This window comes from Sturnira hondurensis, unplaced genomic scaffold, assembly GCF_014824575.4.
Source record: "Sturnira hondurensis isolate 20B ecotype Veracruz unplaced genomic scaffold, ASM1482457v3 Scaffold0006413, whole genome shotgun sequence".
NCBI lineage: Eukaryota > Metazoa > Chordata > Mammalia > Chiroptera > Phyllostomidae > Sturnira > Sturnira hondurensis.
This window is the reverse complement of record NW_028079044.1, coordinates 52,371,455-52,385,243: the sequence shown is the minus strand read 5'-3', so window position 1 is coordinate 52,385,243 and position 13,789 is coordinate 52,371,455. Positions and strand designations below refer to the sequence as shown.

The 13,789-nt window shown below is 66.0% G+C and overlaps 1 protein-coding gene across 1 annotated transcript; it reads left to right on the top strand.

Moving 5' to 3' along the window:
• The first annotated feature begins 3,816 nt into the window (after nt 1-3,816).
• Nucleotides 3,817-10,796, top strand: GPR20 (G protein-coupled receptor 20). The gene is made up of 2 exons (XM_037049020.1): nt 3,817-3,886; nt 9,470-10,796. The coding sequence occupies exon 2, from the start codon at nt 9,500-9,502 to the stop codon at nt 10,580-10,582; it is 1,083 nt and encodes a 360-aa protein (XP_036904915.1). The 5' UTR covers nt 3,817-3,886; nt 9,470-9,499; the 3' UTR covers nt 10,583-10,796.
• The last annotated feature ends 2,993 nt before the right edge of the window (nt 10,797-13,789 follow it).

The following is a 13,789-nucleotide window of genomic DNA, read 5'->3' as shown; positions in this document are numbered from 1 at the left end:
CCGGCGCCCAGGAAGTGCTGGCCCCGGCTGCGGCAATCACTGTCCCAATGACCGATTATGCCGTCCTCCTCCTCATCTTCATCTTCACCGTTGTGCCCACTTAAAGTCTGAATCGGCTGACCGATTTCCCTGCCAGGTTGAAGCCCCTCGAACCCCCACTGAGAATCAAACCCCCACTGAGAAGGACCCACAGGGCAGGCTCTGAACCCAGGGCTTGTTCTGAGAGCAGCTGGGGTGGGGGCTGGAGCCTGGGGTCCAGCCCGTGGGAGGCACAGCGGGGCCCAAGGCCCAGCCTTCAGCCCAACCCTCCTTCCTTCCACTGACGGGCCCGAGGGTCTGAAAACACCTTGACCAAGGGCAGCCTTCTGACAGCCTGGGAAGGTGTGTGGCTCCCACTGGCTCTCCCTCCTTCCCCCAGCTCCGCCTGCCCCGGCCCCTCCGCCCGCCCAAACACCACGCAGGTCTGGCCTCTGTCCTTCTGACAAGTCTCGTAAGCAGGAAGCAGCCAACAGCCTCCTGCCCCCGGGAGGATCCCAGACACCATCAGCTCCCAGGGGAGAGAGAGCGGGGCCCAGGGGGGCCTCAGTACCCCCACCCCAACAGAGAAAGAGAAACCTCTCCCTGGGTCAGGGACGGGGCAAGACCCAGAGCTCACAGGGCTATCTGTGACCTGCTAGGACCTTTCTTAAGAGGGGCCAGGGTCAGGGGGTACCCGGGCGGGGGGGCCTGGCAGCTGGCTGCAGCCAAAGGCAAACCCTGGTCACAGCCACACGCTGAGCCCTGACCCTGGTCACAGTCTGAGCCCCAAGGTCCCCACACACGGCCCCATGAGTTTGGAGGGGCAGACGGGCCCCTGTTCCTCACTCCAGGTGGGCAAGCTGGGCTGTGAGGCTGCAGCTGGCCAGGCGTGGAGCTGGGACCTGAGCCCAGGGCTGAGACTCTAAGTCTCTGAGTCTTGCCCCCAGACAGTCCATTGGCCTCCTGCCCCCAAAGCTTCTGAGTCCTGGCTTGGGCCTAGAGGGGCCGCAGGGGGAAGAGGGCGGCCCTCCTTGGCCAAGTGCTCCAGGCCAGGCACAGAGACACTCTGAGCCTGCACTGCCGGGGACGATGACCAGCAAGGGTGGGTGGCCAGTTGCCCCGGAGGCCCCTGGGAAGACGGCTCAGAAGAGAGCAGACCGCTCAGGGGGCCGAGCCCTGCATCCCACCAGCAAAGCCCAGATCTCAGGTCTGGCAGGAGCAGGTGTCCCGCCTCCAGGGTGGGTCCCACCAAGCCCAGTGTCTTCTCTGTAGAATGTAGGGGACGTCACCTCCACGGCAGCTTCGGTGGACCTTGTGGCACAGCCTGTGTCCTGTCTCAGGCTTTACAAGGACAGCAGACCACATGCTGTCCATCACTAAAGATGCCCCAGCCTCGGGGCAGCCCCTCCAGCCCACACTGGACTCAGACCCTTCCCAGGATCCAGGAGCCAGAAGGTCCCACCTGCCCCCGCCCCTCCGGTCAGTGGGGGCAGCCGAGGGGCCTGGTGTCAAACTCACCCGCACGCTCTCCCATGTCGGAGCAGACTGGGTTTCAGGATCCTGGGTAGGGGTCGTGGGGGACCATGGGGGCCAGCCTGCACACCTGCCCGGTGACCTGGCGCTGGCCCTCCAGGACACCACCTTCCTCGCCAACAGAAACGGCCTCCCTCCACCCATTCCCACCAGCTGCCCGCCCCTGGGCCGGCGAGGGGTGAGGGGGAGGCAGGACCTTTGTGGACAGTGACCCAGACGTCCTCCCACCTCCCGGCTGGGCTTTGTCGCCAATGCCCGGAGGGACAGACCCGGGGCAGGGAGGAAATAGGCTGGGCTGTGTCCACGGTGCCCCAGGGAGGCAGGGGCCAACCCCACGAGGCCCACCACGCAGACAGACACAGACAGACACGGCTCTCCTGGTCCCGTGGGGAGCCCAGAAATAGAAAGCCAATCCGAGGCCCTGCGGGGGACGTGGCTGGTTCCTGGCCCGGGAGGGCAGCCTTTGGTGGCTGAACTTGGCCTTCAGGATGTGGGCCATCAGCTGCCCCCGGACCAGGGCCGAGGCTTGGGAGAGAACTTGAACCCGACACTCTCTGCCCTAGGCTGGGGTCTGGGGTCCTCTCCCAAGTGTCTGGAGGCAGGTTCCCAAAACTTCTGGAGGGAAAGCGGGGCTGGCCCAGCAGGGCTATCTCAGGGCCACTCCGTGACAGGGGGTACCCTTCCCCCCACTCGCTTATCAGAAACTCTGCCCCCGCTGAGCCTCCCCCTCCTCTCTTCACCTCTCGCTGCCAGGGGCCTCCCAGGAGTTCCCCCTCCAGCCTGGGGTGCACATCTGAAGAGCCTTCCTGTGCGACACCCCCCACCTGCACGCAGGCCTCAGTGCTTCCTGGGACGAGGGGCCTGGCCTGGGACCTTTCTCAGGCCTGTTGTCCCCACCTCAAGCACTTAAGTGCGTGGTCCAGCTGGGCTCGAACCCAGGGCTGCCAAGGGCCTCCCAGGCCCCTCACCGACATACCATGTCACTTTCCCCTGGGCACATGGCCATTGACCCCTCAGGAGGGTCCCACGGGGGTCTTCAAGCCCTACTGCCCTCAGGGCGAAGAACACCATTCCAGTGCCCACGGGGGCAGCTAAGACCCAATGTACCATCCCCCGATCAGTCCCAGCTTCATTGCTCCTCCCTGCCCTCCACACCTGGGGACCCTGGGGTGCAGTTCCTGCTGCCCAGATGGCACCCCTGCCGCCCTCCACCCACCCAGACTGCCCACTCTGGCTGCCCCTGCCGCTGCCTCTGCCTGGAGCTGTGCTCCCCCTTCCAGGGGCCCTCCGCCTAGCACCCCACCCCAGCAGGCTGGACCAGGGCCTGGGCACCCCCGCCTCCTCCTGCGGGTGGCACCAGACAGGTCTCCTAGGCCCGGGCCTCAGGGGTGGCTGTCCCCGTGTCCCCAGTGCCTGGCACAGGCCAGCTCAGTAGTGCTCAGCAGACAAGGTGCTGGAGAACTAACCTGCGTGAGTGAGCAGGGGCGCAGGGGCACAGGGATAGGTGACTGGGGAGGGCACCCCGACCTCCCCCAGCCACCCCGCCTCGGGCCTGAAACCCTGACCCCCCAGGCTGGCCGCCAGCCTCCGCTCTGCTTGGCGATCCTGCTGAGGGTAGGCTACCCCTCCCAGCGCCCCCTGGATGAGGCCCCAGCTGCTGAGATTTACTGCCCACTGGCCCTGGTCAGGTCCAAGTCTTTCCCACGCAGCCGACCCACGTGTCCCCACAGAGCGGCCAAGCCTCCCAGGGGTGACATCAGGTCATGTGTGGCCGAGGGCTGGTGCCATCCCCCCCCACACACACACACTCAGGCAGGCCCTCGAGCAGGCAGGACACACTCAGGCCCAGAACGTGCAGACCTAGAGCCCAGGGCTGAGGGGCGCAGCCCTGGCGGACATCTGCCCCTCCCAGACGGAAAACTGGTATGCACGCACTCCCACCTCCCTGGCACTCCGAGCGACCGCTGCACTGTCCTGGGCCCTGTGGCATTCCCGCTCACCCCGCCCCCCGGGGGGTGCAGCTCTGGCCCCACTTCAGTGCCTCAGTTTCCTTCTCTGCCAGGCAGGGCCATGGACTCTGCAGCCCCTAAGCTCCTCCCCCCAAAGCCCTGGAACGGCGCGTGGAGGGGAGAAAGTGAGCCGCCCCGCCCCCGCCCCGCCCCCACCCCGCCCCCACCTCTGCTGCCTTTGCCCAAAAGGAGACCCAGGCAGGCGCCGGCCTGACGTCAGGCCCCAGGAAGGCGCGTCTGACGGCCTGCCTGAGTGGCCACACAGCTGCCAGGGAGGCCCAGGGAGCGCTGGCTCTGTCTCCAGCCACCGGGTGGGCGAAGGTGAGGTGAGTTCCCAAGTGCACTGGAACTGGAATCCCAGCCTCAGGGGGTGGTGGGGCCGGTGTCTGGCCGGGAGGCACGTTGAGGTCCCTCCCTGCAGACCATTGTAGAGACAGGAAAACTGAGCCTCAGGGGGAGGGCAGCTAGATGGGCTGGGCTGGGTGCAGAGCAGGGCCGGGGAGTGCCCAAGGGCTCATGGGGCGTCCCTCTGGCCCCAGAGCCCCACCTGTGCTGCCGAGCCCCCAGAGCGCTCCTGTGGGTTTCACTCACTCACTCACTCATTCACTCATTCATTCAACACACTCTCGGCGTCTGCTGGGAGCCAGGCTCTGGGCCTTGCTCTCCCACCTGTCAAGGCACCAGGGTGGGGGACCCCAGAGGCACTGGATGAGCTCTGGGACCTTGGCCACTGCCGTCCCCCAGGCTGGGGCAAGGCTGGGGTTGAGGGGTTTGTGGGGACAGGCTCGGAGCAGGTCACGCCCCCTGTGGAGAACCAGTCCTCAGCTCAGGCTGTCCACTCCAGCCACACCCTTCCCCAACCCATTTGGGGCCAGGAAGCTGAGGCCCAGGCCCACCACTCACCCCCAGCGTGGGCCTTGGAGCTGGCTCTGCCCTCGCCTGGCTCCCTGGGTGGCAACTGCCCTGTGAGAAGTAGCAGGGTCCCGAGGGGCGGGCAGGCGGGTTGGGAACTGGCCTGGGGCCAGGGCGGCGGGTAGGGCAGACCGAGAACAGCTGTGAAGCCTCAGGCAGAGTGGGAATGAGGAAGGGACAGGCAGGACGGGGGGCGGTGTCCCTCATGGCCCTCAGATTGGCCACCGAGCTGCCCACTGGCCATCGTGCCCTTCTCCCAACGTGTGGTCACTCCCAGCCAGAAGGCCACCCAGGGCCTCCCCTGCAGGGGCTTCCTGGCTGTGCAGCCTGGTCCAGCTGCTGCCCTGAGGCCTCCACAGTCCCTTCCCTGCCCAGCAAGCGTGTACACTTCCGGGGCATGGTGCAGGTGGGAGGGACCACAGGGCAGAGGTCAAACCCCAGCTCCCCCAGCCCCTCTGGGTGACTCAGACATGCCTCACAGGCAGAGCAGGGCTGGCGGCACCGACTGGGTGCATCTGGGGAGGGGTCAGTGACACCCTGCAAGGGGTCATCTTGGAGACAATACCTGAATCGTGGGGCCCCAGGGGAAGAGTGTTCAGGGCACCAGGAGGTCAGAGGGCTCAGGGAGGACGGCATGGGGTGGTGACGGAGGGAGGGCGCAAGGTGATGTGCGCAGATGGCAGGCCAGGCAGAGGGAACGGAATATGCAAAAGCTGAGGGCACCAGGCTGAGGGGCTGCCCGGAGACGGACCAGGCAGGGGCCAGGTCCCGCTGCCCTGAGGAGGGTGCATGATAGGGGGTGAGGCGTCGCAGCAGGGTGGTGGCGGTGAGGGCTCTCCGGGCGCCCACAGGACCCCTTGTGCAGTGACGCCAGGGCTGCCCCCCGAGAAACTCGAATTTCGTCAGGGGCTGGCACGGGTGGTGGTCAGGTGCGGTGGGGCCCATGCCCACAAGTGGCCCTGTCCTGGCGCTGGGTAGAGGGAGCCCTAGCCGAGAAGGGACCTAGACTCTGCCTGACACTACCCAGGATCTGCCAGGTGACCCAGAGCCAGCCTAGTCGCCCCTGAGGGCCTCAGGCAGGGCCCAGGGTCCAGCAGAGGCTCGGACCAGCCAAAACCAGCAGGCGATATTCTAAAGCAGATGCCATGAAACCAAGAATAATCAGAAAAACAAACAGACCGTGGTTCCCCGAAGAGCGGCTCTTTGGGCCTTGGAAGGTCATCTTGCCGGGGGTGTGGGCACACGTGGGTGCTGTGTGCCAGAGAACCTCCTTGTGCACAAATCTCAGGCTCCAGAGAGAGCCCCCAGCCCATTCCCACCCCTGCGTGGGCCCGGGGGCAGGAGGACCTGGCTTTGACCCCCAGCTCTAGCACCTTTGTGCCGTGTGACCTAGATCACGCGGCTCACCTCTCTGGGCCTCCACTTCCTCGCCTGCCGAACCTGGGACTGCTGTGCGGATGCAGAGGGTCCAGCCCAGTGCCTGGCCCAGAGCAGGGGCTCAGAGTGCCTCGGGCAGGGGAGAGCTGGGCCCGGCCTCTGGAGGTGGTGGCAGACTCCCAGGCAGCCCCCTAGTGCCCCACAGCTGAACCCAGACTCCCCTGTGGCCCCCCTCTGTGGTCCCCTCTGCCCAGTGGCTGGAATCCCCAGAGAGCAGGGATAGGCCAGAGAGGGGTCACGGACAGGCCAGGACACACCCTACCTGCCCAGGAGAGGAGGTCAGGGACCTTCTGACCCAGCCCCCGGGAGGTCTCGGCTGTGTGTCGCTGGGCACACGGCAGGGACCCAGTGGGCTGAGAGTGGACGCAGTGGGGCACACTGCCCCCCCTTTAGCCATGTGGCCATCGGGCTGGACAGAGAGGGAGCCCCAGAAGGGGACGAGGTCCAATGACTTAGGGAAAGATGCTCACTCTCCCTCCTTAGGGAGGGTCCCTGGTTGGAGCCTCGCAGAGGCCGGAGGAGCCTCAACTGCGCACGTGGGCACCTGGGCTGGGCTGTCGGCACGGAGGGACAGACTTTCTTTCCCCTTCCCCGCCATATTCAGAGGACAAGCAGGAGGGGCCTCTGGGGAGTGGGTGCACCATCGCTGCTGGTAGAGGGGCCTGCTTCCTGGGTGCCCCACCTGCCCTCTCGGGGTCAAGGACCTGGCTGTGGGGCACCCCTGGCGGCAGACCTGGGTTTGAGTCCTGGTGGAGAACGCCTGGGGCCGAGCATGGCTGCCGTGTGTCCTCTGGGAAACAGTGGGAAGAAGGGGCTGCCGCATGTCACTCTGCAGGCTGGGGGACAGGCTCCAAGGGAGCCCAAGCCCGCCCCTGCGGGATAGCACTGTTGCCCTGACCCTCCCGCAATGCCCAGTGCCTGGCCACCGCCAGCTATGATGTCCCCCCACCTTGCCATGGGGGCATGGGTGTGCTGAGAAGGGGGGAAAGGGCCAGGGCCCCGACTCAGGGGTCAGGGCCCCCAGAGGGGCACAGGCTTGACAAAGCAAAGTCAGGGGTGGAGAGGGCCATCCCATGGGGCCTTGTGGAAGAGGGGCCGAAGCAGTGGTGACCAGCAGGGAAACCGAGGCCCAGAGAGGACGTCAGCTTCCTGAGGCCATGCAGGGTGGGCAGTGTCTCTGTGCAGACACTCCCAGCGCAGCCCCTTCCCTGGCCCGGGAGGGGACGGCCAGCAGGCTGGGTCGGTATGGACATCTGTGGGTCACCTGCCCAGGTGGGCAGACCGAGCATGCGTCCTGCAGTCTCACCATCAGAGCTCGGCACCCTTCGACACAGACAGGTCGTGAGTCAGTGCCCCAGGGAGAGGGACCGCTGAATGATGCAATCAGTGCAGGTCACTGTGAGGCGGTGGGCTAGGTCTATGGGGGGAACGAGGGGACAGGGACGGTGAGAGCCAGGCTCAGCGGAGGGAGCAGCAAAAGAGGTGGTGGGTGTGGAAGGTCAGAGGTGAGGGCCTGGCGGGGAGCAGGGTCAGGGTTCAGCCAGTGACCGGGGTCGGTCAGCATGACAGACACCAGAGCAGCCTCCCCACGTACCTGGGACTGTGACAGTGTGTGGTGGGGGTGGGGGTCAGTAGGTAACCGGGATCGGGGTCCAGACTCGAAGCCAAGAGCCAGTGTGTGCTCAGCCGACACCTCTCCTCACCTGTGCAGCCCCTGGAGCATCGGAGGCCCCTGCGCACACCCCACCCGCGGCCCTGCCCAGAGGCCGGGCTCCTCGGGCAAGCAGCTGGCCCTGGGGGAGCTTCTGGGAATGCCTTGCAGAGGACCCAGTCTGCACTGTTTACTATTTGTCTCCGGTCCTGACAGTGATGGCGCCTTGCATGGGCCCGTGGGAAACTGAAGTCCTGGCCGCCGGCCCCCAGTCCCCTTGGTTTGCGAGGCATGGTTTTCTCACAGCGGGGGGAGGGACCCATTGGGGGCACCCCTGTCCTTCCCCGGGGCCCTCTTTCCCCGCCCTTCACACCAGAGGACGAGGCCCACCGCCCCCACGCCCACAGGAGGGCTCTCCCCACCCCCGCACTCCTCACACTCCTGTCTCCCTGAGCCGCATCCACTGACCCTGTTAAGGGCGGGCGTCCCGAGCACAAGGCAGCTCGTTCCTCCTGGAGGAGCGAGAGCCAAGGCCTGGACCCGAGGGTGCTCACACACAGGCCTGGGCAGTACTTGACGCCTGCCGGCAGCCTCAGCCTGGGGAGGCAGAGGCTCAGCTGGATGACCTCAGGCAGGTGCTGACCTCTCTGAACCCAAGGGTGGAGGCAGCCACCTGTTCTGCCCAGGGTCCCTCCAGGCCACCTTGGGACCTGAGCCTCAGCTATCAAGGACTCCTCTGCTGGGCCCATGCCCGCCCCAGCCAGCAGGACTCAGGGTCCCCACTCCACAGGGTGGACGCTGCCAGAGAGAGCCTGTGGCCGGAGGGGCGGGCAGTGTCCAGCCTGTTCACTTCCCATGGCCACTCAGAGAGAGGAGAGCCCACCCTGCCTGTGCAGGGGCGGTGGATGCACTGGGACCCTGGATGCGCCTGTGCCACACCCCCTTCCTGCTTCTCTCCAAAGCACTCGCCTTTCCCCTGGAAAAGCCAGAGATGGCCTTATTTGGAGGGCCAGCGAGCAGGGTGGGGCTGGGGGCCAGTAACCCTTCCTTTGTAAATAAAGGATAGACCTCTGAGAGTCAAACAGCTCAGTGGGGACAGAAACAGAGTGGGCGGCCCAGCCCAGCCCCCCACCCACCCCTGCCAACTTGCCGGGGCCCCCAAGCACGGAGGTTTGTCTGACTCACACCCCTCAGGCCCCACCGCCCTAGGACCCTACTCCGGCTCTGGCCTCAGTGAGCCACGCTGCACTGTGGGGCACCCACCCGACTGGGTAGCTGGCCTCTCTGGGCTGGCGGGGAATGGGGCCACCCGGGAACTGGTTCTCAGCCCCCTCCCTGCCCCCAGGGAGGGCTCTGCAAGAGGCCCCTCATCCCCGGTGTTGACCCGGTGCCAGTGCTGGTGGAGGTGAGGACAGACAGTGGCCCAGAGGACGGGGCCAGGGTTGGGTGACCCTCGGGGCAGGCCACTGAGGGCCAGGCCGGGAGCAGAACACCGATTCTCTGGCACTCAGCTGGCGCTGGGTGCTGCTGGGCTCCACTATTCGTCCCACAACTCTGGGGTTGCCGCCATCTGTTCAGGACAGGCCCTGGGCCCTGGCTGGCTGGCCGCTCGCCCCAAGGTGCACAGAGAGTGAGGAGGGGGCCATCCCTCTTGGCTATGCCACAGCTGTCACCTCTGCCTTCCAGGTCCTGGGGACCTTGGGCCTGCACTGCAGGGGTTTGTACCTGCGACCAGAGGAGCCACAGCCCCAGGCTGGCCAGGGCCAGGGCAGCACAGAGGGCAGGCATCGTGGGGCCCGGCTGGGCAGGGCGGAGGCATGAAGGCAGACATGGTGGGGCGCTCACTGGGCAGACCAGCTGGGTGCAGCCCCCAGGCAGGGCTTGAGCATCCCTATCTCTTTCTCCCTAGGCCTGAGGCAAGCGCGGGCCAGCCGCCGCCATGCCCTCCGAGTCTCCCGTGGGGCCCTCGACTGGGGCGGGCCCCAATGCCACCGTGGCGGCAACGCCGGGGGCCAACCTCAGCACGCCCGAGAGGCCCCTGCTGCACCTGTTTGCCGAGCTGGACGAGGAGCTGCACGCCGGCTTCCCGCACCTGTGGCTGGCCCTGATGGCCGTGCACGGGGCCATCTTCCTGGCCGGGCTGGCGCTCAACGGACTGGCGCTCTACGTCTTCTGCTGCCGCACGCGGGCCACGACGCCCTCGGTCGTGTACACCGTCAACCTGGTGGTGACCGACCTGCTGGTGGGCCTGTCCCTGCCCGCGCGCTTCGCGGTCTTCTACAGCACGCGGGGCTGCCTGCCCTGCGCCTTCCCGCACGTCTTTGGCTACTTCCTCAACATGCACTGCTCCATCCTCTTCCTCACCTGCATCTGCGTGGACCGCTACCTGGCCATCGTGCAGCCCGAGGGCTCCCGCCGCTGGCGTCAGCCCGCCTGCGCCCGGGCCGTGTGCGTCTCCGTGTGGCTGGCGGCCGGTGCCGTGACCCTGTCCGTGCTGGGCGTGACGGCCGGCGGCGGGCCCTGCTGCCATGTCTTTGCACTGACCGTGCTGGAGTTCCTCCTGCCGCTGCTGGTCATCTGTGTGTTCACGGGCCGCATCGTGTGCGCGCTGTCGCGGCCGGGGCTGCTGCGCCAGGGACGCCGGCGCCGAGTGCGGGCCATGCAGCTGCTGCTCACTGTGCTCGTCATCTTCCTCATCTGCTTCACGCCCTTCCACGCCCGCCAGGTGGCCGTGGCGCTGTGGCCAGATGTGCCACGCCACACCAGCCTCGTGGTCTACCACGTGGCCGTGACCCTCAGCAGCCTCAACAGCTGCTTGGACCCCATCGTCTACTGCTTCGTCACCAGCGGCTTCCAGGCCACTGTCCGTGGCCTCTTCCGCCGGCATGGAGTGGAGTGTGAGCCCGCTGTTGGTGACGTGGTCAGCATGCGCAAGAACTCCAGGGACTTGGGCCACCATCGCACACTCAGCACCGGCCCTCGCGTCCTCTCGCAGGCCCTGGCTAACGGGCCCGAGGCATAGTTGGCAGGAGCCACAAGGGGGACCAAGGTCAGAGGTGGGCTGAGCTTGCAAGGTCAGGACCCGCTCTGCTTGGATGGCAAATCGATTTCTCCTTCATCAATTGGTGATGGCTGCCCAGGGCACAGCATAGTGATTCTAAGGCTACTACGCTCTGGCTGATTAGCGATGTCTGCCTCGGGCTCCACCTGGGGTGTGGTGCTCTGGATGCCGACGATCCCTACTGAAAACTGAGAGGGTGGCTAGGAGCTCCTTCTTGCCCGGGCCATTCTGTCTCCAGAAGGGGGTCCTCAGAGAAAGGGACAAAGACTTTTTACACACTGGGGACTCCAAGGAGAGTTTAAAAGCCAACCTGAAGAGGTCTCCTTCTTCTCCCCATCCCCCCTTCTCCATCCTGCCCCCTTAGAGAGAACAAGCACATAAAGGAGACATCGGGGACACAGCACCACATGAGTGATGTCAGGGGTCCATGTTTGGGCAGGAGCCCCTGCCAAGGGGTCCCAGATTTGCATGGTAAGACCAGGGGCCACCTGGGGTGCGCTTTGCTGCGAGCCGTACTTGGATCTCTGGGTTGACCCCTGATCCTGCAGCCACCCCACAGAGGAGAGGCCTCTTCCCCACCACCCACCGTGCAGGGGAGGGGGAGCCACAGCCGCTGCGCCTCAGCTGGGGCTGGCCCTCCGAGTCAGAGCCCCTCCCGGCGTCCCCCAGGCGACACCCCCCTCGTGCCCGTCCTGTGGCGGCTGCTCAAACCTCCCAAAGCCCCCACTCCAGGAAGGCTCTCAGAGACCCTGCCTGCTGGCCCAGGGGCTGGTGGGGCTCACGGCCTCATCCTGGGGAGGAGGACACCAGGAGCAGGGGTGCCGGTGCCTTTCCACACACCGACAGCTCCTCACTCTCCCCTGGGAGGCAGGGCTCTGGGAGCTGCCCTCCCAAGCTCGTCCCAGCTCTGCCTTCTCTGGCTGGGGCTTCTGGTTGCCTCCTAGGTTCTGAACTCCAGGATTGCCTCTCTATGCCTTCTGGTCCTCACGTCTGCCATCCCACCTTCCAGCCTCGGCTCCTCAGGGACCGCGAGGGCCTTGGGCCCGGGGAGCCTTCCGCCATTCGAGCTTCAGAGGGGGGCTGCCAGTCTTCCAGGGCTGGGGCAGGAATGGGGGCTGACCTTGTACCTCTGAGAACTCAGACTGAAGGCCCCCGTGCAGTACCCTTATAAGTCGGGCCTCTGTTTCCCCCATCTCCCCTGGCCTTGCACCTGGAGGGCTGGGGGCTGGGCCCCACGCTCCCACAGACGTCTGCTCCCTCCTCCTGAGCCTCAGGGGCCAGGGCGCAAAGCCTCTGCCTTCCCCCCTCGTGGACTCCCTTGCAGAGGCCCCGCAGCGTACGTGGCGCGTGTACTTGTATCCGACATAAACATCTCCTGGACGAGGAGCCTTCCTCCTAGATCAGCCCTGCGTGTCCCCCTGGAGCCTTTCACGCTGCTGGTGGGCAGGGGTCCCGTGGGGCACCGAGCCAGGTGCTAGCCTATGCATGACCCCCTGCGCTCACCATCCTGTGGACAGTTGGGGACTCCCAGAAGGGGCTGTGGTGGCGGGTTCAAGGTTTTGCCATCACTGACAGCGGCAGACTGGGGGCCTCGAGCTGGCTGCTCGGGAGGGCAGGGGTGGAGGGACACAGGTGGCAGACTTATGGGCAGGGTGCGGGCACAGTCACTGGGGGAGAGGAGCTGACCAGCCGGGTGATGAGCCCTCACCCCATCCTGGCCCCAACTTCACTGCCCAGGGGGGAGAGATGGACATGGGCAGAATGCCTGCAGCGTCCTCCATCACCATGGTGTGTCCTGGAGGGAGAAGGAGGAGGGGAAGGCTCGGTTAGCGGTTACCGTGGGCAAGGCAGGAACTGTGGCTGTACTTGTGGGCTTCAACGTGGCACCGAGTTGTCCCTTTCTCTGAACCTCCCCACAAGCCTGGGAGGTCAGGACTGTCGGCCCCAATTCACAGATGGGGAAACTGAGGCCCTGGCCCCCAGCTCCCTGTTCCTGCCTCACACGCCACTGGGTCTCTGTCCTTGGCCTGGGAGGCGCGGGGCAGGAAGGTCGTTGGCGGGACAGGCTCATCACTCTCGCTGTCTGGCACCCTCTGAGGCCGGAGGCGTCTGGATGTAAATATTAGGGCCTGTTTAGATTACGTTCCATTAATAGTGGGAAGTGTCACCGTGGCGCCCGCTTGGCTTCCTGCAGGCCTCTGTCGCCTGAGGCGGGAGTGGGGTGCCTTGTGAAGACAGATGTCCCACTCTGACTTCCGGCTCAGACTCCACACTTGCAACATTCCTGGGTGTGTGAAGACCCCCCCCCCCGGGCCAGTCACTGCCTTATCCTCACATGCCTGGCGGGGGGGGCCGCAGGACCCCACCCCTGAGGCATCTGTGTCCCCAGTTCACAGAGAAGGAAAAGGAGGCCTGGAGTGGAATGGGGACTAGCTGGCCCAAGGCTCCAGAAGGCCACCTGAGAAAGGAGCTAGAAGTCCATCCCAGATCGCCAAGGCCACCCCCAGTCCTGGGCACCAGAACGGGGCCAGGAACCTGTGGGCAGGGGTGGGGCAAGTCCGCTTAGTGTCAGGAGGGGAGGCCCCCTGCACAGGCGGGAGGGGGAGGAGAGGGGGCCAGGGCAGGGCTGGGGAGATTCCCCGCCCTCCGCCTGCCCATGCAGCCGAGCCTAGGCCCTGCTCTTTCCCTGGGTGAACCCCAAGTCCTCATGACTGCCTGTCGCTGAGAGCCTCCCCAGACTTGCAGCCAGCCCCAGGCCCTCCGCTGGCCACCCCTCCCCATCCTGCTTTCAGGGCTCTTCCCACCCTGAGCAGAGGTGGGGGGGCCCATTGTATTCTGTGTCTTGGTCTGACTTCAGCGTGCTCTCAGCTCCCCCACCTGCAAGTGGGAGCCTCTGCCCAGGTGGCAGGAGCCCTGCTCTATGGATCCTGGGGGCAGTGGGGGGGGTGCGCTGGCAGCAGGCAGAGCCCGGGGGCCGAGCCCCTGAGACCTTGGCCATCTTCCTGCCCCTCTCTGGGCCTCACTCCTCATCAGTAGTAACAAGAGCTTAGAGCACATGGTGCCCCAGCCTGGCGGCAGGGTGGGGGGAGGCGGGGCGGCTGCCTGCTCCCTCCACTCACCCAGCCAGACTGCACACCCACCTCCCACGGGCCCAGCAAGGACATAAGC